This window comes from Lipophrys pholis, assembly GCF_963383615.2.
Source record: "Lipophrys pholis genome assembly, chromosome: 10".
In the NCBI taxonomy this organism is placed as follows: domain Eukaryota; kingdom Metazoa; phylum Chordata; class Actinopteri; order Blenniiformes; family Blenniidae; genus Lipophrys; species Lipophrys pholis.
The window spans coordinates 27,662,135-27,686,417 of NC_137640.1; the positions used below are offsets into that span (position 1 = coordinate 27,662,135).

Consider the following 24,283-nt stretch of genomic DNA (forward strand, 5'->3'; position numbering starts at 1 on the left):
CAGATGGGCCGGAACAGATGGGCTGCGCGGCGGCGTGCCGGCGCCGCCTCCCCTGGAAGTTAATTGGGAATCTCCATCATCGCTGTGTAAGATCACCGCGGCGGATCAGGGTGCCAGAGTTAAATGAGAGCGGGGAAAGAGGGACGTCAGGTTTTATTCATCCCCTCCCCCTCCTTTGCTGCCTTCACTAAAGCCGTCACCTTGACTGTGACCTTTGAGCGCCAGCGCCGGTGAGGACGGCGTCCCGAGCGCAGCGCCCATAAAGCTAACCGCTTCCCGACATGACGCGGGAAAGAGATGGGACGAGCTCAGTGACTCGGCACGGCGCTGAAAAGCCTCTTTAGAGGATGTGTATACCACGTTCCAAATTATTATGCAAATGATATCTTCCTTTCATTTTCCTAAACAGTTGATGCTAATGACAGTCAGCATCATTTTTAAGTCATCAACCGCTGGAGCATAACTCCAATGTTATTGAACAATCCTCCCAATGATGACAGTGGATTTTTATTTTTAAATAAAAAACAAAATGCACTGGTCCAAATTATTACACATTACAGAGTTTCAAAACATTTTATGGGTTGTAAAGAACTGAAAATAGTCTTTTGTTGAACTTACAGCATGAGGAGGTCATATTTACTGAAATAAAAAGCGATTTTAATCAAAAACATCTTAACAGGTCAAGTTACAGTCTAACACAGGAGCCCTTATTGGATAGCAGCTTCATAATTCCTGCATCCATTTAACTTGTGAGCTTTTGGAGAATTTCTGCTTGAATTTCTTTGCATGATGTCAGAAGAGCCTCCCAGAGCTGCTGTTTGGATGTAAACTGCCTCCCACCCTCATAGATCTTTTGCTGGAGGACGCTCCAAAGGTTCTCAACAGGGTTGAGGTCAGGGGAGGATGGGGGAGGATGGGGAGGATGGGGGAGGATGGGGGCCACACCATGAGTTTCTCTCCTTTGATGCTCATAGCAGCCAATGATGAAGAGGTACTCCTTGCAGCATGAGATGGTGCATCGTCATGCATGAAGATGATTTTGTGACGGAAAGCACGGTTCTTCTTTTTGTACCATGGAAGAAAGTGGTCAGTCAGAATCTCCACATACGTCTCTGGGGTCATTTTCACACCTTCAGAGACCCTAAAGGGGCCGACCAGCTTCTCCCCTGGCAGAAATCGTCCTCATTGTGTCTCTATCAGCACGAACCCGTGTTGCTCTGAATCAGCCACACATTTCTTAACAGTACGATGATCACGATTAAGTTTTGGTGAAATATCCAAGGTTTTCATACCTTGTCCAAGGCATTCAACTAGTTGACGCTTTTCGGCAGCAGAGATTCTTTTTCTTTCCCATTTTGCTTGAAAATGGTGGAACATCCTTCTTTTGTAGTTTTTCCTTGAATCGGGCTCACCTGGCAAACTAATTATCACAGATGTGTTTCAAACAGCCCTGACACACAATACCATCCTCAAGGTTAATTGAAAAAAAAAAAAAACAACAACAAACAATTGAATCTTTATGACACTTGCATGCAATTTGCAGAAGAATTTGGAACGTGGTGCATGGATGAGGCCTAAAACTCACACTTAAGTGTAATTAAAATCCATTCCCAAAGCTGAAGAATCCTCCCTCATTCCCCAGTCCTCGATCTCCTCGCCCACGCAGCCAAGCTTTTTTTTTTTTACGTTCCGCTGTAAATTGCTCAAAAGGCCCATTTTCATTCTCCGTCCACCCCGCCCACGTTTCTCCTTACCTGCATGCCCTCCTGTCCCGAGATCCCAACGCCTACGTCCGCCACCTGGATCATGCTGACGTCATTGGCGCCGTCGCCTGTGATTAATGTGGCCGGGCAGGAGAGAGAAGACAGTCAACTGGTTGTAATTGGTCAACGGGAGCCACCGTCACTGGTGAAGTGGTGAAGCCGGTGTCAGATAGAAAAATCGCGGGTCACTTTTCCAATATAGAATTCTGTGACCCGCCCTATGGAAAAGTGACCCACTCCCATTAAGTCATTGAGAAGTGACCTATGTCTCAGCACCTCACATACAGACTAACGACATAGATGATATAACATTAAAATAAGCATTGATTAATATTCTATCGCATGGAAAAGTGACCTATATAATATAAATATGAAAGAATAAATGCATAAAAATAATAAAGATTTACTTCTCACATGTGTAACCTAAGTAATACACCTTTAGCATAATTAAAAAATAAAATGAAATTTTAGGAATTGATTTTTAAAAAAGACATTTCTATACATATGATAGGATTTAGTAGTGCCATTATTTTGAAATTGTATATATGAAATGAAAGATCAAACAAGACACAAAAGCAGTGGTTTCTGACATGTAACTATGTAAATATCTATATTAAATATCTACAGTAGAACGTTCTTATTAGCAAAAAGTAAAGTTTCATATCAGGAGTCAGAATTCTGTGGGGCGGCTCATTTTTCCATACTAGAAAAGTGAACCGTGAGTCACAATTCTATGTAGAAAAGTGACCCGTGTTTGTAGGAGCCATCAGTCGGCCTGTGTTCGATACGAGCTCTCGCTCTCTACCTGACCTTCACCGATACGATTTTCATTATAGTTTTGCAACACGAAGCAACGCATCACACAACGGCTGCCAATAACGGAGAGAATTTACCCACTGAAAATGTAATAAAACCAATAATTTAACGACAGTGAATGAATATGATGTTAAGATCATCCACTAAAACCAATCCTGAGAAGCAAACTACAAAATAAATAACATTATTTCTCATAAATTATTGGCTGCAGTTATTGCATTTCCAAAAGATCCTTTTAAATGCTGCTCCAATAATGTAATGAACGGAATAAATGTGATTCTACAATTGTAAAGTTTCTATGTCATGGTCTTTATTACATTGTTGGTTGCTACACCTTCACTTTCAGGACCGGGGGAGGATTTGTTTTCTGTTTCGCAGCTGAAGATGAAGTGTTGGTGGGCAGGGAGGGATGCTCTCGGAGGTATGTGGTGAAAAGCCGGCCCAGAGGTTTAAGTCCTTTGAAGCAGCGCTGGTGTATTGGAAGGTTGTGGAGCTGCAGCGGGTCACTCTCTGCCCGCGTGTCCTCCAGCAAAGCCTGCCACTGCACCGCCGTCATGCCCACTCTTTAATTATGCGTCCAAAGTCAAACCAAACAGTTGGAAGGGTCAAGCTGTGACGACATAAAACCTCCCTGCACATTTGGCAACAATGCATGTGACTGCGACTCCTTTTTTTTATTCTTCTTCCTCCCACTAATCTTCTCCTGGTCGGGTAGAAATACGAAGAGAAACTGAAAAAGTTCTGGTTTCTATTTGTGTTTCGGGTGAAAATCTTTCCCTGAACTCCAAGACGTACTGCCCAGTGTCATACCTAAAATCATCTGGTCATGGCTCATGAATCCTGCGTCAAAATACCATGTTTCATTCCACAACTTTAGGCTTTTATTTCTTCTATTGTTCACAATCACAGTCATTCTATCCTTTGGGTACGATTGCTTTTGATCTCCAAAGTGTGACGAAGACAGAGAAGGTTTTTTGTTTCAATACTTTCTTTAAATGTTTCGCAGTTTTCTGTTTACGATTGCCACTATCACATTCGGGGCTCCTGCAGCTTTCCAAGACTGAAGCTCAGCTCTGGTACCTGAAAGCTTCTCATGGAGACACAAAGACAGAGCTCGGCTCAACGTGCAGCTATGATGAGAGACCCGACAAAAAAAAAAAAAGCTTGTTTTATCTTCTTAAAGCCTGCCCACGCTGCGATTCTAACAATCTTAGTCGTCGCAGCCAACGCGATGGCGTATTGTGTAATCCTGTCGCAATACGCGGGACAATACCACGTCCGAGACATACAGATGAACGGAGCCTCATCGATGTGGAATTTCTGCGTTGGAAATCAACAAAAAGAGAAGGAGGAGAAAATGGACGCGGTCGTGTCTCGAGAGCGACGACAACCTGGAGGGTGATGTTGCAACTTAAGTACTCAGTAGGATCTAGGAGCATTTTACTTTTTTTTCTATTCTTCTTTCTTGACATCTCCCAGCATTTTTGCGTTAACATCTACTGTTGTGGTATTTCAGTTTCCAAAAAATCCCTATCTATCTATATACTGTATGTAAACCAAACAAACAGCAGCCGCTGTATTGACCCCGACCAGAGTTTACTAGCGATTCTCCCACGATCCAATCTTTCATCTACGATGGGCGAAAATCACAGTGTGTTGCAGACGAACCCATAAGGTAGCAAACAAATCCAACAATAATGGCCACTTACTGAGTTTGATGGTCAGAGTATAAATAATTTAGGGAAAATTGTAAAACATTTGTAAAAAAACAGTAACTAAGCTGCTTGTGTAACTCTGGTTTGAAGCCGTCGCAGCTTTACTGTACATGTGATCCACAATGCAGCTGATTTTCAGGATGGAAATATCCCCAGTTTTGTTTGTAGCTCCCTGTTTGTCCTCACTTCTTCGTGGAAAACGGTGTGAATAAGCTTTTTCAGGAAAATGTGTTGTTGTACATTTATTTTGAAAGTGATTATTTCAGTGAACAATAATCACTTGAAATAGAGTCACTGAAGGTTAAGTTAGAATTAGTGCTTCTTTTAAATCAGGACGTAAAACATTCTTATTTGCACAGGCTTTCAAATAAATATTATACTTATTTTATTACCTTTATCTTGATAAAGCTCTTACCTTCTGGATTTTTCCTTTTTAATCGCTTTAACTCAAATTTGAACAGTGACTGACTTGAAAATTGCTCCTTGAAATTAATCGAGGATTCATTTTGAAGTGATGCAGTGAAGCGGTTCCTCCGCTCATGTAGAAATGTATTGTTTCTAGGTTGAATGTGTAGAGCGAGTCCGTTGTTTGCGAAGTTACCTGGAACAGCGTGACGTGTGGTTCTCTGACGAGAGGACGAAATATTTATGGGTGATTTGGGACGCCAAATATCAATATGGGAAGAAGCGCAAAGTAAAGCTGATCTGTTTTTAATTATCTTAACTAGTTTTTAAGGTGTGTAACAGTTCAAATTTAGATTGACTTAAATTGGCTCTTGAAGCAAATGGGGGATTGTCAATGACTACAACCACTGAGTGACTAATGAGAAAGTATGCAGGATTTTCAGCTTTATGGCGTAATTGTTGTCAATTACTCCTTGAAATTGATCGAATAAAATTATGATGTGTGGACGTTTCCCGAAAATACAAAAAGGACGTCATATCAAACAGGGAATTTATCAGTTTGCGCTCCGAGTCAAGAAAGAGCTTTTAATTTTCTCTGATTGGAGGAGGACTTAACGTTATGATTGATACTTTTAAGATCATATATAATATTGAACCATCGACATCAATGCATTATTGATTCTGCATTTATATATATATATATATATATATATATATATATATATATATATATATATATATATATATATATATATATATATATAATCTTGTTTATAATGCTACAAATTAATGCTCACAGTTTTTCATAAGATTGTAGACAAAGACATTAAATTAGTTATTTGTTCATAATTGACTCTGCAGATCAACAGTGTTTATTTAACCTGCAGTACATCGATGTCGTTCTACAACCATAGTGTATAATTTAAAAAGAAATCATTATGTTAAAAAATATGAACGTTTTCTGAGAGATGTGTTGTATTGGATCAACTTAGTTAGTGTGAACAGAATAAACTGCCGAGTCTATTATACGTGATGTCAGATGTTGCATCTTTAGGTGATCAATTCCCTTTTCAACAGGGCTGTACAATAACCTTGCTGCCGTTCAGTATAATTTAATCAGTTGTTTAACTGATGTCCCTGAAAGCTGCACATCACCTAACTACTGGCGCTGCATCACATGGTTCACACTGGAGAGGTGAGCTGCTTCTGAAGCTGGTCCTGTAATAAGACTGGAGTCCTGACAGGCGCCAGAGCTCGGCCCTCCGCCGCCGTCCCCACAGGGACGCAAAGTGAAAGAGATGCAGTGTTTCCCTCCACTCGGCTGCTATCATAGCAAGCTCGGAGAGAAAGTGCTTGTCTGGCAAAAAGCGGATCCCCCTGAGTGCAGCGGGAACAGACGAAGAGAAAACACTGGGAAAGGCAGCTATAAGTCACGCTGGCATCCTCGTGTCACCTCTGTGGGCCAACAGCTTCATTAAGCCCTGGGAGAGTAATCACTAACAATACCGTCGCTGTGAACAAGTCTCTCAGAGACGAGCGCTTCAATGTTGTGGGGAGTGGACGTCCACGATGGAAACGGAATACATTATTGAAGAATCAATATTAACAGGTGAAGATGCTGCAATACATTGATAAGGTCTAAAGAGCTTGGCTGCCGAGTTACAACAAGGGTTACTTAACACTTATGCTCCATAGCTTTGTAATTATTAGGGCTGTGTAAAGATGCAATGATGAGATCATAATCAGTTACAATGAATCATTGAAGTATTAAGAATATGTTGTCGATATATTTGTGCTTTTGTTTGTATATTTCTAAATAAAAGGGCCGTTTGGTCAGACAGTGAACAATTAACAAGTAATTAACTCACTGAATATCACTGCGGTAGCCTAGCCTCCCCCACAAGTCCAACTGCTCACTGTGGTGGCCCTCCGGGTCAGAAGCTTCAGTATGACGTGCTGCTATTTACATCTGAATGTGTGTAACAGGGAACTTTGGACCTGGTGCTTACCTATCGCCAGAGTCATGACCTTCAGCTTGTTCCGCACCAGCTTGACCACCATGCTCTTCTGAAGCGGCGTGGAGCGGCAGCACAGGACGGACCGGCAGCTCCGCGCAACAGCCAGGAACTTGTCTTCCAGGCTCTTATCCAGGGCATAGGCCAGTGTCCGCCCGTCAATTACCAGGCCCAGCCGGTGCACCAGGAAGGGAGCGGAGTGGGAGGACGGAGACGAGGGGGGGTAGATCTCACAGGGTGCAAAGCCAGTATGGAAGGTCTTGGCAGCTTGATCGGAGGCGTTGCAGAGGAATTTGGCCTGGATGTAGTGCAAACTCTCCTCCAGCAGCAGCGCACATGCCTCCTGGTTCAGATAAAGGGGAGGAATTCAGTGTCTGGACGCTATGTTGTTTAATATCAAAACTGCCGCACATCTGGCCTCCAGATTCTTTGGCAGAACAGAAGTAAACTCTATCTGTCCTGAAATGACCTTCCGATCGGCTGTCTTCTTCAACAAAGGTTGTGTTTTTAAAAACATACACAAACAGACATTAACAGTTTGACATTTTGGGACAGAATTTCTCTTCAGGCTAAAGGTTTAGGGGAAAAAATCAATACAACTGTTATTATATCGACGGATTTGGTGAGATGCAGATGAGTTAGACTTCTGTGGGTGTGTCCAAGACACAGGATAACATACACAGACGGTTGTCTGATGAGTGTCTTTGCTCTCAGCAGCAGAACCTTTCAGGGCCCGTTCACACGACGACATTTTCAAGCGAAAACACAAAACTCTCCTTGCCTTTTGAGAGTCCGTTTACACGACAACGGTGCTCGGAGACACTCGGAAACGCGCTCAACGAGCGCCGACTCATTTGTGTGAACTTTGTTTGAAAACACCCAGGCTCCGTCTCCATGGAGACGGTGTAAAAGCGGCGACTGTGCACTCGCACCACAGCCATAGTAAACAGTTCTTCTGCAAATGTGCGAGTAGATGGACAATAACAACAACAACATGATACTCCAGTGTCATGACTCCCAGTCCATATTCTCCTGGGACTTTGTACTTTTATAGTCGAGAGTCACTGTAATTACAATACAAGTTGGTCGTCTGTCGCTTAGAATGTCTGTGTATTCCCAGTGTTAATGTTTGTATCGTATTGTTCTCTGTCTGGCTTCATTACAAAAACAAACAACACCCACTAGTGGCCCAACATGAAAACTACACCGTTTTCAGCGCTTCTGCTGTTGCCGTGTAAACAGACATTGTTTTCAAAACGTTGATAAGATGCCAAAAAATGCAAAAATGATGTGTTTTCACTTGAGAAGTTGTGACGTAAGGCTCATCTTGTGCATCGGGTTTAATGCCAAAGTCTTAACAAATGGGTGACGTCACGTCCCAAGATGCATTTCTTGTAGGCCTGAGTCAGACTTTCTATCCCGTAGTGAAGCAGGAGGAGAGAGCCGCTTCTCAACCTCAAATTGATCACACGGGAAACAATCTACTCCAACCTTTCATCAAACATTCGACTCAGTGTCAGAGTGACGAGTGTGAGTATTCCACATGAACACGTCATGTAGTTGTCTCAGCCCAGACATGCGAGGGCCTCGAGTGTAGCCGCTGCTCACCTGAGAGTCGGCGTTGAGAGTGAGGATCTCTTCCTCGGGGTCCAGCAGCTTGCAGGCGTAAGCGATGTTGACGGCCGTTTCTTGTTTGTCACCTGTCAGCACCCATATCTGCAGACCGGCCTGTCGCAGAGAGGCTATGGTTTCAGGGACGCCGTCCTGCAGTCGATCTTCGATGCCCGTCGCTCCTGTGGGGCGAAGCGGGACTCTCCAGTGTTACATGTTTAATTCAATGTCGTCATGAGGGTTGTCAAATAAATAAGGCCAATTTAACTGAAGCTTTACCGAGAAGCTGGAGGTTAGTCTCTAGTCGCAAAGCCGACTCAAAGAGCTGCTCCTCTCTTCCATGGATGGCCATCTCAGCCTCTAGGTGGCGCTGCAGCCAGCAGGCGTACTCCTCTTTGCTCAGAATCTGCCGCATAAAAACAATTCATCTGTTGAAGTGTTGGGGGGTAAAAACCCAAATGGAGAAGCAGCATGAATGCAATATGAGGCTCTCAGGGAGAATATGACATCCTGACAAGGTGTTTTATTTATTCGCTTGGGTGACGGGCATTTGTAACCAGCGATGCAATATAACGAGCCCGGCTTGCGAGAGCATAAATTAACAGCCTGGCAAAGTGGCACAGATTGCAGCTGAGTCACGAGGAATGTTGCTTTTGGAGGACGGCAGCTCTTCCTCGAACACGACCAGCCGAAAACAGACATTGAGACACACAATCTCCTCCTGAGAGAGGGGCGGCGCCCCCATTGCTCACCTTTTTCGCAATGCACAGCGTGCGAAGACCGTCTGCAGCATACAGGTTCAGGTAGTTCTGAGTCCTTCCCACAATCTTTTTCTGACGTTTTCCTTTGGAATTGCCTCCAGGGACAAGAGAGAGAGACAAAATGAGCAAAAGCACATTTTTATTCACATCCTCGATATTCTACATTCTATAGTTGAATCCATTTCTTGTTCGCAGATCACGGCTACCAAAAGTTTGATTGGGTTACAAGGTTCTGTTACACCCCCCCCCCCCCACACACACCACCACACCTCCAAAGTTAAAGTTGAGGGTGTAATGAAAACCGCTTGTCATGTGTGTTGAAGTCCCAATATAACAAAACAAGATCTTTTTTTGATAGGTAAGCTTGTGCAGCCCAGCCCACATGCTCTCAGGTTGGGAATGACTCACCAGAGATGAGCAGAGAATAGATTCAATTACAGGGTGAACGTAGAGATTATCACACCATGGCTGTTCAGGGTGAATAGCATACATTTCATTTCTTCTTTTTTTAAGGTGGAAGTGGCTAAAAGAAGCCTGCAGTAGCAGTGAGTTACATCATGAAAGGCCAAAGAACCGACAGGCTGCCTCCACACACGCTATCTTTAGGCTTTCTGGCATTTTTCTTTTTGGAGTAACCTTCAGAAGCAGGGAAGGACAGGAGAGGGAAGATTTAATATTTTTTCATTTCTTTTGGCGGTGTGTCGAAGTGCTCGGCATTTGGTTCCAAATCGACAGACTTCATCCAAAAAGCACATGAAAAGCCATCTGTCCTTACACCTCCACCGTGTAAGGCCGCGCCGCGGTATTGAATTCACACAGCTCATCCCGCTAATAAGTCATTTAATAATTTTCCCGTCATATCTCACATCCTGTTTCACAGGCGTTTAAAACCACTGAATACCGCATGTGGTTTGGAGATGTGCTGAAGCGAGGCTCGCAGCATCTCCGCCATCTTTCTGGCAAGGCCGCGGCGCTCTGACAGATCGGCTTTGCGGGTCTCCTCCACGACGCAGATGCACCAGCCAACGCTGACTGCCAGCCATGTAATCTCGCTAATAACACAACAGCTTGGCAGGCGCAGCTGAACGCGCACCGACGCGCAAAATGACAGAATTCTTCACTCAGAGAAACGGATTAAAACCGGTAAGTATCAAATAATTCAAATACAAACAATGGCATTTTTGTTAGTTATAAAACAACATCAACGAAGAGGAAATGTGTCTTTGTTCACAAGTGAGGTGAAGCGTTGGTGTCATGCAGAAGTAATAATCACACTCCTGTCTGTTTGGCTGTGGACTGAAAACGACAGCAGGAGTTTTCGCCCCTTTTGGACACACGACTGCTGGGAGCAGACGGCCTCGCAGACGCAGGTGGAACTTTGTGGAAAGTTTATTTTTCCTTTTCCAGAAAAGAGGGGGAAAATCCACCCAAAATAGAATTCGATGCCTGCATGTCGAAGGTTCCCGGTTGACTTCTGGACAACCATTAGGCGATGGGGTGGCCTCCCTGTTGTGATGTGAAACATTTACCTCAGCCCCTGGTATCACAAATCAACAAGTTGGTGCCGACATGACAAGCATACATGTAAACACCGAGGGTTTCTACATATACGTATATGAAAGAAATGTTTAGTTTTTCATGCTGCTCACATTCTGCCTTTAAATATTGAAGTTTATCTGCAAAGAAAGGAGGTGTTTGTACTTTTGATAAGGATATTAGACTTTAGCTATAAATACAAAAGCTTAGACCTACACATAACCCTTTTAAGTTGATGAAGTTAAACAACAAACGTCACAGTGCAAAGCATTGTGGGATTGAGCCAATGAGATGAATTAGGTCACATCTTGGTGTATATAAACACAATATTACCATTACTTTACTCAGTGTTCATGTAAACGGGACAATCGGCTCCGTGAATCGGAAAGAATTCAATCATATTGAGAAAAAAGTGACCATGTAAAAGCAGCTACTGATGCAATAAGTAAACAATGCATCCAAAGCTGAAAAAACACAATATACTGGTAGTTGAAAAAAAACCCCCACTAATACGGCTTTGTTAAGTTCAACAAACGGTAAAGACACACAGAAAAGGCACTCAGAATGAAAAGCACTAGTAGTGTTTTCAGTTTTAAGGTGGGCGAGGCTATTAAATAGAAACCTGCGGCAGCAGCGAGACGAGTTACATCATGAGACACACACTTTTAACTTTAAGGGCCCGAGGGTCGACGGTGTACCTCCACAAGCGCCGTTATTAGAGTGGCACTGAACAACTCCCTCACTGCCTGAATGGAGCCTTTATGGAGGTCTGTGTTATGAGGAGGCCCAACTCACACTGCGCTCTAATTGGCCGCTTTTCACCCAATGGTGAAACAAAGCTGCGGGTTGTCTGCACGACGGCACACCCAGCCAGTCATTAAAGCCTCTGGGCTGAGACACCAGAGTGTGGACGGAGGTGGTGGCAGCAAACGAGAGTCACCAAAAAAGAAATCTGCTCAGTCCTCCAGTGACCTGCAGCAGTCAGTCTGCCAGGTAGTGCAGCACTCCAATAAACACTGGATAGAAAAACAAATAGGTCTGCAATGTTCTCAAGAGGGAGAATCAGTACGGTGAATCATCATGATGTGCAGCTGAATAGTTGAGGTCTAAATTGCCAATCCTCCTTTATGAAATTTCACTTTTTTTTCTCCAAATAATTCCGAAGTGTTGTTAAACAGATCAATGCATTTTTATTTTTTTTTTAAAACACAGGTTTTCCAAACATCCCAGCTTTCCCCTCCTGCCTCTGCCAGACTTCTTCTCTACCGTGTGGTTCTCTTTGAATTTCTTGACGATACTTCTCGCTCCACTTCTTGACACCTGGAAACGCTGTGATAACTTTGTATACCCTTCTCCAGCTTTGTAAACATCGACAATCTTTTTCTCAAGTCTGAACTGAAGTTCTTTTGTTTTAGGGACGATGCTTTCTCAGGTGACAGCTCAAACCCTTCATGAGGTTTACATACAGTGTTTAAAGTGTCAAAATACCCCTTTTTTTTTTTAACTTGCTTGGTTGATTACAAGCTGTGAGCATTACAAACTTAAAGCACATGGTGGCAGAGCGGTTTTTTTTGTGCCGCTTTGGCTCAATAAAAAACACTTATGTAACTCTAAACTAATGTAGGCATCTAAAACAAAGCAAGGAGTTTTGGAAAAGATGTGTTGATATTCATTGATCTGTTTAACAGCATTAGGACATTTTTTAATGAAAAAAATTTGAAATTTCATAAGAGGAGTCGGGTGGGGGGGTTAATAATTTCTACCCCAACTATACATTAAGTCTTCACACGGCACAGAAACATGAGTTGTCTTGAGGCCCATTTCCCCCATCAAGCTGAGTAGCTTCGCTCAGATTAACTTGAGGGAGCCGTTAACATGTGAAATAAATATTTTATGAACACGAAGGTACGGTTTCACTGAATGGAAAAGCAGCTGGCAGGATTCATCCATGTAATCAAAATACAAAACTTCAAAATATACTACAGGCGTAGTTCAGTTACTTTAAAATAAAGACGTAATAAAAAAAGTCAAGTTTTTAAATCATGATGGTGTCAGAAGAAACACATTTAATATGCGACTATCTTTAAAAAAAAAAGAAAAGAAAAAAAAGACGCAGTGACGTCTCATCTGTATGTTTTTCTGATAAACAAGTCAAGCTTCTAAAATAAATACTGATATCAGTAAGATTCAATGGATACAAAGAAATGTGAAGTTTTTATGTGATGTAAATGTTCAGTAAGCACAGATGCTGAAGTCACTTCATGTTTTCCCCCACTGATAAGTCATATATGACATTAAACTTCTTTAAATGTTCAACTGTTAAAGGTTTCAGTACTTTTTGCCTAATTTAAAAAATGAGGACTGAAACAAGGAGCTTAACAACAAAATTCACAATGGCAGTTTGATCCATGAATAGAACAATAAATGTATTGGTTCAATTAGAATCGGTGCTGAAACTGTCCTCCTGATCAGGCTGTTCACATTTTGACATCATGAGACCAAGACGACGGCCAACAACTGACCAACAACCTGGACATTGAAGCTTCAAACAGGAAGTTCTCCGCCAGAAGAGTCCACTGAGCTCAGACCATCACAGTCATCAGCAGGTTGAACAGAGATGCAGAGACACTGCAAGAGTCACAGAAATACATAGAAGTGGACGTCGTTTGGCCACATCCCACACTGATGAGCGCTCCATGGTGAGCAGAGCCCTGCAGGACCGGATGATGAATGACACTCAGCTCCAGGCACATTTAAGAAGGTGCGAGGCTCCAAGTGACACGTCAGACCGTTGGAAACTGATTCCATCAACATGGTCTGTGTGTTCCACCACCTGCAACAGTACCTGACCACACCACCAGGTGCAGGCCTCATCGCCATCATGGACAAGGAAACATTTACACTGCACCAGCGATCAGTGGGCCTCAGCGCTGCCATCTGATGAAAGTCCATTCACCTTGAGCAGAAAAAAATGGCCGCCAACAACGTTGGAGACGCTCTGCATCGGCCAGTGTTGTCACCAGACGAGCCGTCGGTGGTGGAGGCCTTACAGTGTGACCTGGACTTTCTCCAGACCCAAATTCCATAAACAACCTCTGGGATCAGCCGAGTCTCCGTGCAGAGCCGGGGTCGGCAACCCACTCAACATTGAATAATCAGGGACTGCACAACAATTGACAAAACTTCTATAAACCATGAGCTGCCACACATAGAGGGAAAAGTTCATTCAGGATGAAACCTTTATCAAAAAGATTGAACCGAGTGATACGGTCACAAAATCCTTGAACTTAAGAAGCCACTGTAGTCCAGCGGCAGGATTCTTGTCTTCCACGCAGGGACGTCTGGGTTCGAGTCCCGGCTGTTGCAATAATTCATTGAGATACGTTTAGTTAATTTTAACGACGCAGTTTTGTTTCTTCTTCTTTTTTTTTTTTGACTGGTTATTCCCCAGTATTTTTTATCCGTAACACAGAGGCTAAAATCAAGAGATGCAGTGTTATCTTCATTTATATATCAAACGGGTTTTGTGGCTCCCAGTGTGTTCTTTTCAGTTCTAAATGGGTCCAAATGGCTCTTTGGGTGTTGAAGGTTGCCGACCCCTGGTGTCGAGACTCGTTACTCTGAACCCAAAACCTCAATGACCTGCGGGTCCTTCAAGAAGAGAGGGAAGCCTCAGCGGACAATCAGTCCACTTGTGAACAGCAGGAGACGACGTTGTTGAGCTGTAACTGATGCTCAAGGTCACGTGACAAGTTAATGCGATATGGACGTGTTTTGTAGAGAAGTACCTCCCCTGGTGTTGACTTTTGTTTCCATGAATTGTTTCACATGAGGAAGTCACCGTTGCATGCTTCTACTTAGATGCTCGACTTTCATGATATATTATCAGTGTAACATGACCTTTTTAGGTTTTCCATAAATTTCCCAGAAACCAAAATATCCCATTCTTTTTGGGAGTGGTGTTTTCAGCTGTTATGTGATGACATATATTTCCTTCTGCGATAAAATTTATATCTCCTACCATACTATGAGCGTGAAACAATCACAAAAGCAATAGTGTGTAAATATTAGGTTCTAACTTTGTGTATGTATGGAGACTGCTTGTCAACCCAGAGGGCTTTTAGTTGGAAATAAGAGTCTTTTTATTCAACGGCTGTTACAGGAAGCCGGGATAAACAAATGTTGTCTTTTATATAAACTTCTAAAAGAGAGTTTGTGGACTCTGATGGTCACACGGCGCTTTTCTTTCCCAGCAGAAGCCTTTAATTGTGTATGTTTCATACATATTGCTCATCATCCTGGTGACAGAGAGAAGATGAAGACGACGTAGTTTCTAAGAAAAATATGATCGAGGCCGTCACAACTAACAAGCTGAACAAAGAGAGACAGAGGCCGGCGATCATTTCTTTTTGAAACACAAAATCGGTTTGAAATGTTTCCATACAAATGCTTCATCTGAGCAGTGTTTTTTTGGTCAGAACAACAACAACAACAAAAAGCAAGACAAACTCAAGATGATGGAATTTCTAAAGTGAAGGTAAACCTCGGGACAATCTGATGTGATTATAAAAAGATGTATAGAGGCAGCTCTAAAGCGAGAGTGTTGTGTTGAACCTTCATGTGGGCTGAAGTGGTTCTGCTAAGCAGCCACGGACAGACGTCTGGTGACTGTGTACAAAGCATTAGTGAAAAGTGCCTGTGTGGCTCTTTGTGTGCCCGGAATACTAACAAGCAGCTACACCTTTGCCATTAGCACATGAAAAAGAACGTGTGGAATATGGAAGAAGGAAAAAAAAAAGCAAAGGAGGAGAGAAAGCAGCCGTGGTACTCGTTCAACTCTGTGGCTCTAAAAATACAGGCGCTTGCATAACGAGACGCTGCAAGTGGGAAACGGCTCAGGAGAACACGGCTCGTCACTCAAGACGGGATGAAATGACGATACACCCCAAAGGAGCATCTTCCTACCTGTGTCAGGGGGCTTGATGAGGTCCATGATTACAGAGTCCGCTCCTTTGGTGTAGACTGTGATCTGATCGGTGAGCGGGTGCCGGACCACCACTGACATGCGCTTCCTGGTGGAGTCGAAGCCGAGCGTGTGCAGCAGCTCGAAGCTCAGCTTCCCCAGGTGAGGCAGCTCCACGGTGACCTGGTCGGGGAGGCGCCCCACCAGGGAGCACTTGTAGGCCCTGGCCGCGTAGACCAGCGCGGCCTCGTCGGGCGACTCGGCCTCGTAGCGCAGCTCGCCGTCCTCCACGTCGTCGTAGCAGGGCAGGGCGGGGCTGAAGGCGTGCTCCAGACCCCCCGGCCGCGGCAGCTCCTCGTGCAGCTTGGTGAGCGTGCTCTCTGCAGACGGAGAGGACAGCAGGCTGGAGCATCCCTTGTTGGAGGAGCGGTTGGTGATGAGGCTGGAGGAGCTGCTGCTGTTGGAGCCAGACGTCAGGCGGCTTGGAGTGAAGCGCTTGATGAAGTCCTCGATGGTTTTCACCGGCGACTTCAGCTCAAACCTCATCCGTACCTGGCGGGAGAGGAGAACGTGGTCAGTCACTTCTGCAGCAGAAAGCAGTAGGAAGTTGGCATTAAAGTTTGCTATTATGGCCACTTGAGAGTAAGAACATGTCACGTCCATCCATCCAATTGAAAAAAAATATATAGAAACCGTGCCGGGTAACCAGCAGCTTGAAGCCCACATGCAGCCCCCTTGGTCATTATTTCCTGACTGAATTAATATTATTCAGATACGCAGTAAGAGGATTTTAAACAAACAACTTCATTTAAAGGAAAATATTTGTACATTAAATTTGTAGCCATCTTTGTAATGTTTGTGTTTAGTCACCATTTACCCCCCTGGTAGGCAGAATAACATTTTAGTAGCTGTCACAATGATGAAAGTTACCTTTTACAGATTCAAAATTACATATTTTTTTAATGCTCATTGTGACACTGGAAAAAAAAAAATCTAAAAACAACAAAATTGGTAATATTAAAAAAATTCACGGATAAAACGGCCTGAAACACAAAAACAGACACAAGAGAAGAAACATACAAGACCCCTCCTTGAGTGGCTTCGTGGGGCATGAAGAGGGGAAACGTAGGCTTCGCTGCTCTGAGCTGACAGACTGTCACATGCCAACCAAAACAATGACATGACACTTGTTGGTGAGATCGGCTATGTAAGTCAGGGTTTGGCCTCACTGTGATGTTTTGGTAAATGTAGAGTGAAGAGGCAGGTTTTTCCTCCAGAAGTTCAGGGAGAAGTGTTGGGAATCACTGGATGGACTAGAGCAGCATCTACCAGACGCACTGCTATGATAATAGAACTACAAACACAGCGCCAGCCACAGAGCCGCTTCTGTCTTGATGTGGAAGTGAGTTTGCCGTCTCCTTCGCCTCGAAACGCCAGTCTGCTTATTGTTATGTAACCTGGATGTTTGTGCAACCTACACAAAATAGACATCCATGATTGAATTTCTCGGGAGTACCAAGCAAATTGAAAACATCCGTGCCTTCAGGGTTTGTGAGGAAATTAGAAATTCCTGTAAGAAACCGTGAAGGCTGGAATTTGTCGAGCTGAGATTGTGAAGTTGTGTTTTCACCAGTGTCCAATCTATTTGTTAAAATAGGAGGAGAGGACATGAAGCGAAGCGGGTTCTCATGACAGAGCTGAAAATACAAAGCACTGCAATCTGAATGAGACGACACGATAAAAAACCTCTACAGAATCTAAAGGTTCTTGTTGTCTCCTTTCTTTATGTGGCTATTGTTGGTACAAAAAGCAGTGAAGAACAGCAGGAAAATTGCACATTATGTAAGAGAAATGATTAGATTACACAGTGTATATAAATCCTTAACCGTAGAAAATCCAATGACATTCATCGTTATGATTATTACGACCCAAGTAGGACCCTGTGATCCAAGAGTGTATTTGATCTATAAAAAAATGTTCCATGTTTAGAAAATATTGATTTAAATATCATCAAAAATCAATTCTTTTCCAAAACATGAGTTTTTTTTTTTTTTTTTTTTTTAATGGAGCCGAAGTGAAAGGCACAAAAATACAATTAATTTGAATCAAATCTCCACAATTGAATGAAATGTTTTGCAAAAAATAACCATGTGATCTGATCTACAACTAAATCACAAGTCTCAGAATATCTTTGAAGTCTTATGGCATCAAATAGCACTTTGACAATCCACAAAGCAACTGGGGAAATGTTTGGTAGACTGTTGAATTCAAAACTGGCAACGGATACCAATAGAACATTATCCAACAGTGATGTACGGTGGGGGAATCATCATGAGTTGGGCTGCTTGGCTGCCTCAGGACCTTGGCAGCTTGCCCTCATCAAGTTGGAAATGAATTCCCAAGTTTATCAGGCACATCCAACAGGATAATGTCAAGACAACAACCTTGAACATGGGAGCAAACCGACAAGAGAATAGCTGAAACACGGAGGTGCACGAGTCAAAGCTCAAAACTAAATCCAACTGAGATTCTGTCGGATGGCCTCAGGAGAGTCATTCACACCAGAAATCCTAATGATATAGATGAGCGAGAACAGTCCTACATGGAGGAACAGTCTTTTCCCTCAACATTGAGCCGGTCTGATTAGAAACTACTGGAATCTCTAAGTTGAAGTTTAAATGACATGTTTAAGAAAAGACATGAAACTTGATAGTTTCTGTGGTCTCAGATTCAGCACTCCGTCTGTCTATACTTGAGACCTACATGTTGACTAAATCACTTTTTTTTCATATTTCTGCAGAAAACTAGTAAATTCACAGGATTTTGCATGTTTTTCTTGTCACAATACAAACAGAGGAAAACACACAATCCTCCCAAAAGTGTAGGTATTCCATAGAACTGAGCTCAGTATGACGACGGTTAGCTCTGCGCCATCCGAGCCATATAGGCTCTACAGTATATTGACGTCATTCAGCTGCAACTATTCATCTTAAGAAGCTTATAATATGTATTTTCATCTTCGGTTGTGTATTGACATGCTTTTGAAAATAATAGCCCGCCTCTTTGCGGGGCAGGCCACTTCAGAGGCGACATGAATCCCTCTGCTGCAGCCAATGCTTCGCCCCAAAGGGGGGCAGCACAATTGCAGCAAGAGTGACTCACTTTGAGGTCTCCTGGCAGCCGGAGCTACAGCTCTCAGATATGAGCATGAATCATTCAGGTGCTGGGTTAGCCACAAGGGCATCGTCATAAACTGGGAACAATTACACCGGCCCAGTGGACGACAAAGGAAAACATTAAGAAAAAAAAAAAACAAAAGAGGAGAAACATTAAAACGGGTCTGAATGAAAACTAGTGTTTCTCAGCTCATTTACATTTTCTCACATCTTATCAGATAACCTCCAGGAGAGAAAGACTTGACCGGAGGACGTCCTGCTTTCAAGCAGTTTAATCGGGACACATTGAGGTTTGTGAGTAGCAGGAGGAGCAGCGAGCAGAGGATATCACTTCCTAACAGGACGGCCACACCCCGACTCGCCGCAGTGCCAAAACAAAACACGGATACACGGCGGCGGAGGGAGCGAGCACATCAAAAGACACAGGCGGGGGGGAAAAACTGTGAAAGCTGCGTGCATGTTTGGGAAGCTTTTTTTTTTTTAAATAAATTATTGTTTGAAGGCCAACTTGAATTCCTTTTCTCAAAAGATGGAAGCTACTCCCATGCTTTTCAAAAAAACACAAACATAAAAGGCCAAAAAAAAAATAAATAAAAAAAAAATCTAACAATATTAGATCTGTTGCTGATTTTGGAAAGATATCAGTTGAATTTTTGGATCCTACGTTCATGCCTTTATAATACTTCCAGGTTCCAGGTCAGGGCTTCCTGGTCTGAGGTCTGGGACCTTCATGGAACCAGATAACAAGGCTGTCAGAATAAAATCAGCACTTTTTTTTTTCCTTTGTTATGATGTCTGAACAATATAAATGTGATTTTAACGTCAAACCAAAGATAACTGGGTTCACAAAAAACACTAATTACCCCGTTTCAACAAATCAAGCCCAGCAGACGTTGGGTTCTAAAGTGAAGTAAACCATTCCTGTCTGTTCTTAGTTTTAGAATGACAAAGCTTCAGAAAATTCAGAAAATAGCAACCACAATGATATTATTGCTTTTAAACAACATAAGTAATAAAAACAAATGCTGAGTTTTAAGTTAATAGCAGTTTTCTAATAATTTCATGAGAACCTCCATCGAGCTTCACATTCATTTTTTTTATTTTTTTAAACCTTTGGTGTGTATCACTGCAGTTTGAACTCACAAATGGCTAATAACTCATGGACAACCTGTTTGTAACAGAGGGCTTTCAGTAAACACGTGACACTTTTAATTATTAGTTGTTTGTACTTGAATCTTGTTTAATGCCAGGCCGGACTTAAAGCATTTCTGTAGCAACTTGACAAAACAGGACAATTTACTCAGAAATGATCCCAGTAATCAGGATCCGCTGGCTGCCAAGCCCCCCCCCCCCCCCCCCCCCCCCCACTGCCTCGTGCCATTGAACTTTAGTGGTGTGCCGTTGTCTCCAAATATGGTCTGTGTATATTTTGTGCACAATAACAACCATTTCCTCCAAAAGAACATCGGTCAAATCTACTGCTCGACAAATCCATGGTTGTAGCGGCAGCAGCACCGCATCAAGGTTTAATCTGGCTCTTAAAGACCGAGTTCGTTGTTAAATGAATCATCAGAACCCTGCTGGGAAAGAAAACCAGGTTTGTGCTTTGCCAGGTAACATGAAGATAAGCTGCAGCAGGTGTCATCTGTGTGTCTCTCAAAGACGAGGAGCGAACATGAGTTATTAACCAACAATATAAACACCAATGAGAATTTGCTTAATAATAATCTGCAAATGTTGGTGGGAATGTCAATAATTCTTAGTAGACGGATGAATAACTCCCATACCTTGTTATTTCGGAGAAAAAGAAATCTCTGTTTCTACATGAAAATGTCATTCACTGTCTCTCTTACCTGAAGCATTTCTGCTATTTCGTCCCAAATAAAAGCTGCACATCTACAAAAATATCCATTCTTAGACCTTTGAAAAATTATTCTGCGGTGGTCAAATTCACCAGCTGGAATTTAGTCTTCAAATGTTGCAGTGAAGTTGTAGGTTGCATTGTGTCGACTCCAACAGAAGAGCTTGCAGCCTCTGATCTGCTGACAAGTCATATATTCCAAGCTTGGCTTCTTCTCCAGGCGAACTGACGCGTCTATTACAGTCATTTAACCTGAAGGTCTGTAAGGTAAACCTGGCAGCCTTTGTTGCTGCACAGATCAACACAATAACAAACCACATGCGTCCATGACTCCCGCCAGGTTCGAGGTGTGAAATGAACCATCGTCAACTTCAGAAGGTGAACCCTCCGAGACCCGGCCAGATCAATACAACTGAGGACAGCGTTACCTTGTGCCTGGGCTGATTGGGAGAGGACACCACTACGGTGTTGCAGATGGTGAGAGCGATGAAGAAATCGATGACGTCGGAGAGGTCAGAGGGCAGCTGGGACATGGATTGGCTCTGGAAGCGCATGAAGTCCATCCGACTGCTGCATTCGTTGACTTTGTCTAATAGCTGGGGATCGGGGGTGATGTCCTTCTCCTGTGGGACAGAGGGTGGAGGGGGTTCAGACGAGGGCAGAAGGATGCACACAGAGGGACAGACCGACAGACTGACCATTGGGCTGCTGAAGGCCGTGTGCTTGGAGAGGATGCTGGCCCGCTTTGCCTCCGCCCTGCTGCCCGTCCTGCGGTGCGACTTGGTGCTGTGGGAGCGCAGCACCACCCGGGCGCTCTGGTGGCTGGTCACGCTGTCCCGTCTGGGCAGGGTGCCACCGTGAGACGTGCACTCTTCCTCCTCCGAGTCCATCTCCTGGTACATGGCAAGTCTTCGAGCTGTGTAAGACACAGAGACACAGACACACACTTCTTAGCATGATTTCAACACACAATGGCTTCACGCCGTTTGCTGAAGCCAGAGTGTGTTACTCGCTCGCGTGCTTCACCATTTGCATCATGGGAGTACTCCACCCCTGCCACAGTGCAGCGTCGGAACACCATCTTGTTTTCCGTCAGCGTGCCCGTCTTGTCAGAGAAGATGTATTGCATCTGGCCCAGATCCTCAGTGATATTAAGTGCTCTGCACTGCAGGTGAGAGTCTGTCTCCTCGTCGTACAGATCCACGTCCTGATGGATGAAGTACACTTGGCAGATCTTGACAATCTCAATCGACACAAAAAGGGAGATGGGTATCAGCACCTGGGGAGAGGACAGAGTGTTCATCACATAACGGAGAGCCGGTGGTCAGCTGGACGACTAAACTGTTTTAATGCAGAGCATCGAGTCAAACTGAAAGGCTACAAAATGGAAAGGTTTAAAATGTTATTTGAAAACTGAAAACAAAGGCAATAGTTCAGATAGCTGGTCAAACAGGTTTAATACTAGTCGTACCTAAATTGGTGAAATTGATTTATACATATTTAAAACTAAAACAGCAGAGTTCAAATGAACAAAACAAAGATTGCCAAACAAAATTGGCAGATTTTAAGTCAGTGATTTCAAACCAGCCAGAGATTCATGGGGGGGGGTCATAAGGTCGTCTTCATTTTAAAATGTATACCAATGTTTCATGTCTTAGAAATGGGCGAGTCTCAGTAAACACAAAGGTAAGAACGCAAAGTATGCAGTGGGAGGAAAACACGTTTAAACCCAACGAGAGGAAGAACTTAATGTTACAGAAGATAACAAACAAACTGTATTTCATATATATATATATATATATATATATATATATAGCGAGTTATAAAGTTCCTTCTACTTATTTTCCTAATTGTACAGGGCGTGGTGGTCGGGGCGTCGCCCACGTTCACAATTTCTAAAATCTAGTTTCCTCGAGAAGTTTGGAAAACCTCTGATTTAGGTGAACAACAATAGTAGAAGGTCAAGGATATACAGTTAAATCAGCTAAATGCAAAAAAACACAATAAAAACTATAGCAGATTTGTAGTTTCTCGTGGTGAACATATAAATGATGAGATGAATTCAAAGCAATACATTAATGAGTGCAGATATAAGCAGCCCGATAAAAACAGCCTCAAGGTTCAAATTAAGAGGAAAACTTCAAGATCCAATAATCTAATGTGAGGAGCTGTAATGAGCAGCAGAATGTAATGGAGATTCATTTAAAATAGGAAGTTCACGAAATGTAATTGGTCAAGAATAGAAAATAAAATAATCTATATACGACTGTGGCATTTATTACATAACAGCAAAAGTAGTTAAAGTTCAGCAGTTTTCTCTAATAAACTTATCAAGGACTTGAAAAATAGAAAACATACCGAGAGTTAAAAGTTTAAATATCTTATCGTTTAGAAAACACTGTTTACATTAGACAATTTATAAACCAGAGAAATGTAATGGACGGCTGAACCGCCGCTGGCAAAATCAGAATTAAAGAAATGTCGTAGTTAAAGAATTGACGTTTAATATTGACAAATTAAAATCAGAAACTTTATAAAAGTTTGGAGTTGAAAGTGGAAACATCTGAAATGGAACATCAACCACAAAAAGAGATAATCTGACATTATTAACACAATAAATGTCAGATTATAATTTATGAACGTGCAGAGACAGAAAGACGAGCCGTTTCATAAATAAAATGTATAATACAAATGTTCCTATCCAGAATATAATGAGCTTGTCCCTCAAGAGGGAGCAGGTGATGTTGTCAGGGAAATAGAACTTCCTTAATATCATAGTAGAGGGCGCTATGGAGCAAAGCAGGTCAATGTGATGACGCGGTTACAACTGAATTAAAATTACATTTTAAAATTTAAGTGTTGGCTAAGTGTTGAGGGAGACGGCTAAACATGTGAACAACTGAAAATAAAAAAAAAACTTAATGGGCAATCTAGGTAAAAGTAACATAAGTGAACAGGTTAGTGAAAACCAACAAACTGCTTGGTAATTCACAAGGCAAGTGATTCTTTAGTTAGTATTCATGGGGAAGACATGGTTGAGAAGGGTCGATTTGTTTGAATATTAAGATGCAGGTAACGATTGAAATCAACGGCGGAGGAGAAGAAATGGCAGCTGGGATTATCTGATGTGGGTGGATTCATATAATGAGAGCAAAAAAAGGTGGTGTGCCTCCGTCAACGGTGCTCAAGCGTCTGGGTTCCTTGTGATTCAGACCGTGTATATGTTTGATTGTTTACTAAAAAGTCAGAGCCGGACATTTCCAGGCACAGACTTTGGAAAGTGGATCCTGGGAAATGAGTCATAGCTTTCAGGAGGGCAGTGAAGTCTGCGCGCTCTCCTCTGAACACCAGCAGCATTTATTTCGGTCGTGTGGTAACTCCAGCAGATCTCCAGCCCCAAACGCTTACTGTCTGTACAATGAAACAAAACCACCATTTTCCCTGAATTCTGTTGAATTTCTAAAGCTCAGCTGACTGGGGAAAAAAAAAGACCATCAATAACTGTCAGATGTCACTTTTCCTGCCTTTATTACACGGGTGGTTTTTGCTGCATGAAGCAAATACAGTGTTGGTGCTTTTCCAGAGTAAATGTGGGGATAAAGATCTAGAGGTCACACAGCCAGAGGAGTTGAAACAACTCCTGCCAAAGCTTTGGTTTACA

The 24,283-nt window shown here is 42.9% G+C and overlaps 1 protein-coding gene across 1 annotated transcript in view; it reads right to left on the bottom strand.

Moving 5' to 3' along the window:
• Positions 1-24,283, bottom strand: part of atp10a (ATPase phospholipid transporting 10A) — a gene marked incomplete at its 5' end in the record, with an annotated part of 51,132 nt that overhangs the window by 14,086 nt on the left and 12,763 nt on the right. The window contains 9 exons of the mRNA XM_080473963.1: positions 1,755-1,831; positions 6,709-7,057; positions 8,323-8,507; positions 8,605-8,731; positions 9,078-9,181; positions 15,588-16,137; positions 21,051-21,245; positions 21,321-21,538; positions 21,649-21,901. Of these exons, the coding sequence (XP_080330089.1) occupies positions 1,755-1,831; positions 6,709-7,057; positions 8,323-8,507; positions 8,605-8,731; positions 9,078-9,181; positions 15,588-16,137; positions 21,051-21,245; positions 21,321-21,538; positions 21,649-21,901 (2,058 nt within the window). The remainder of the gene's footprint in view (positions 1-1,754; positions 1,832-6,708; positions 7,058-8,322; positions 8,508-8,604; positions 8,732-9,077; positions 9,182-15,587; positions 16,138-21,050; positions 21,246-21,320; positions 21,539-21,648; positions 21,902-24,283) is intronic.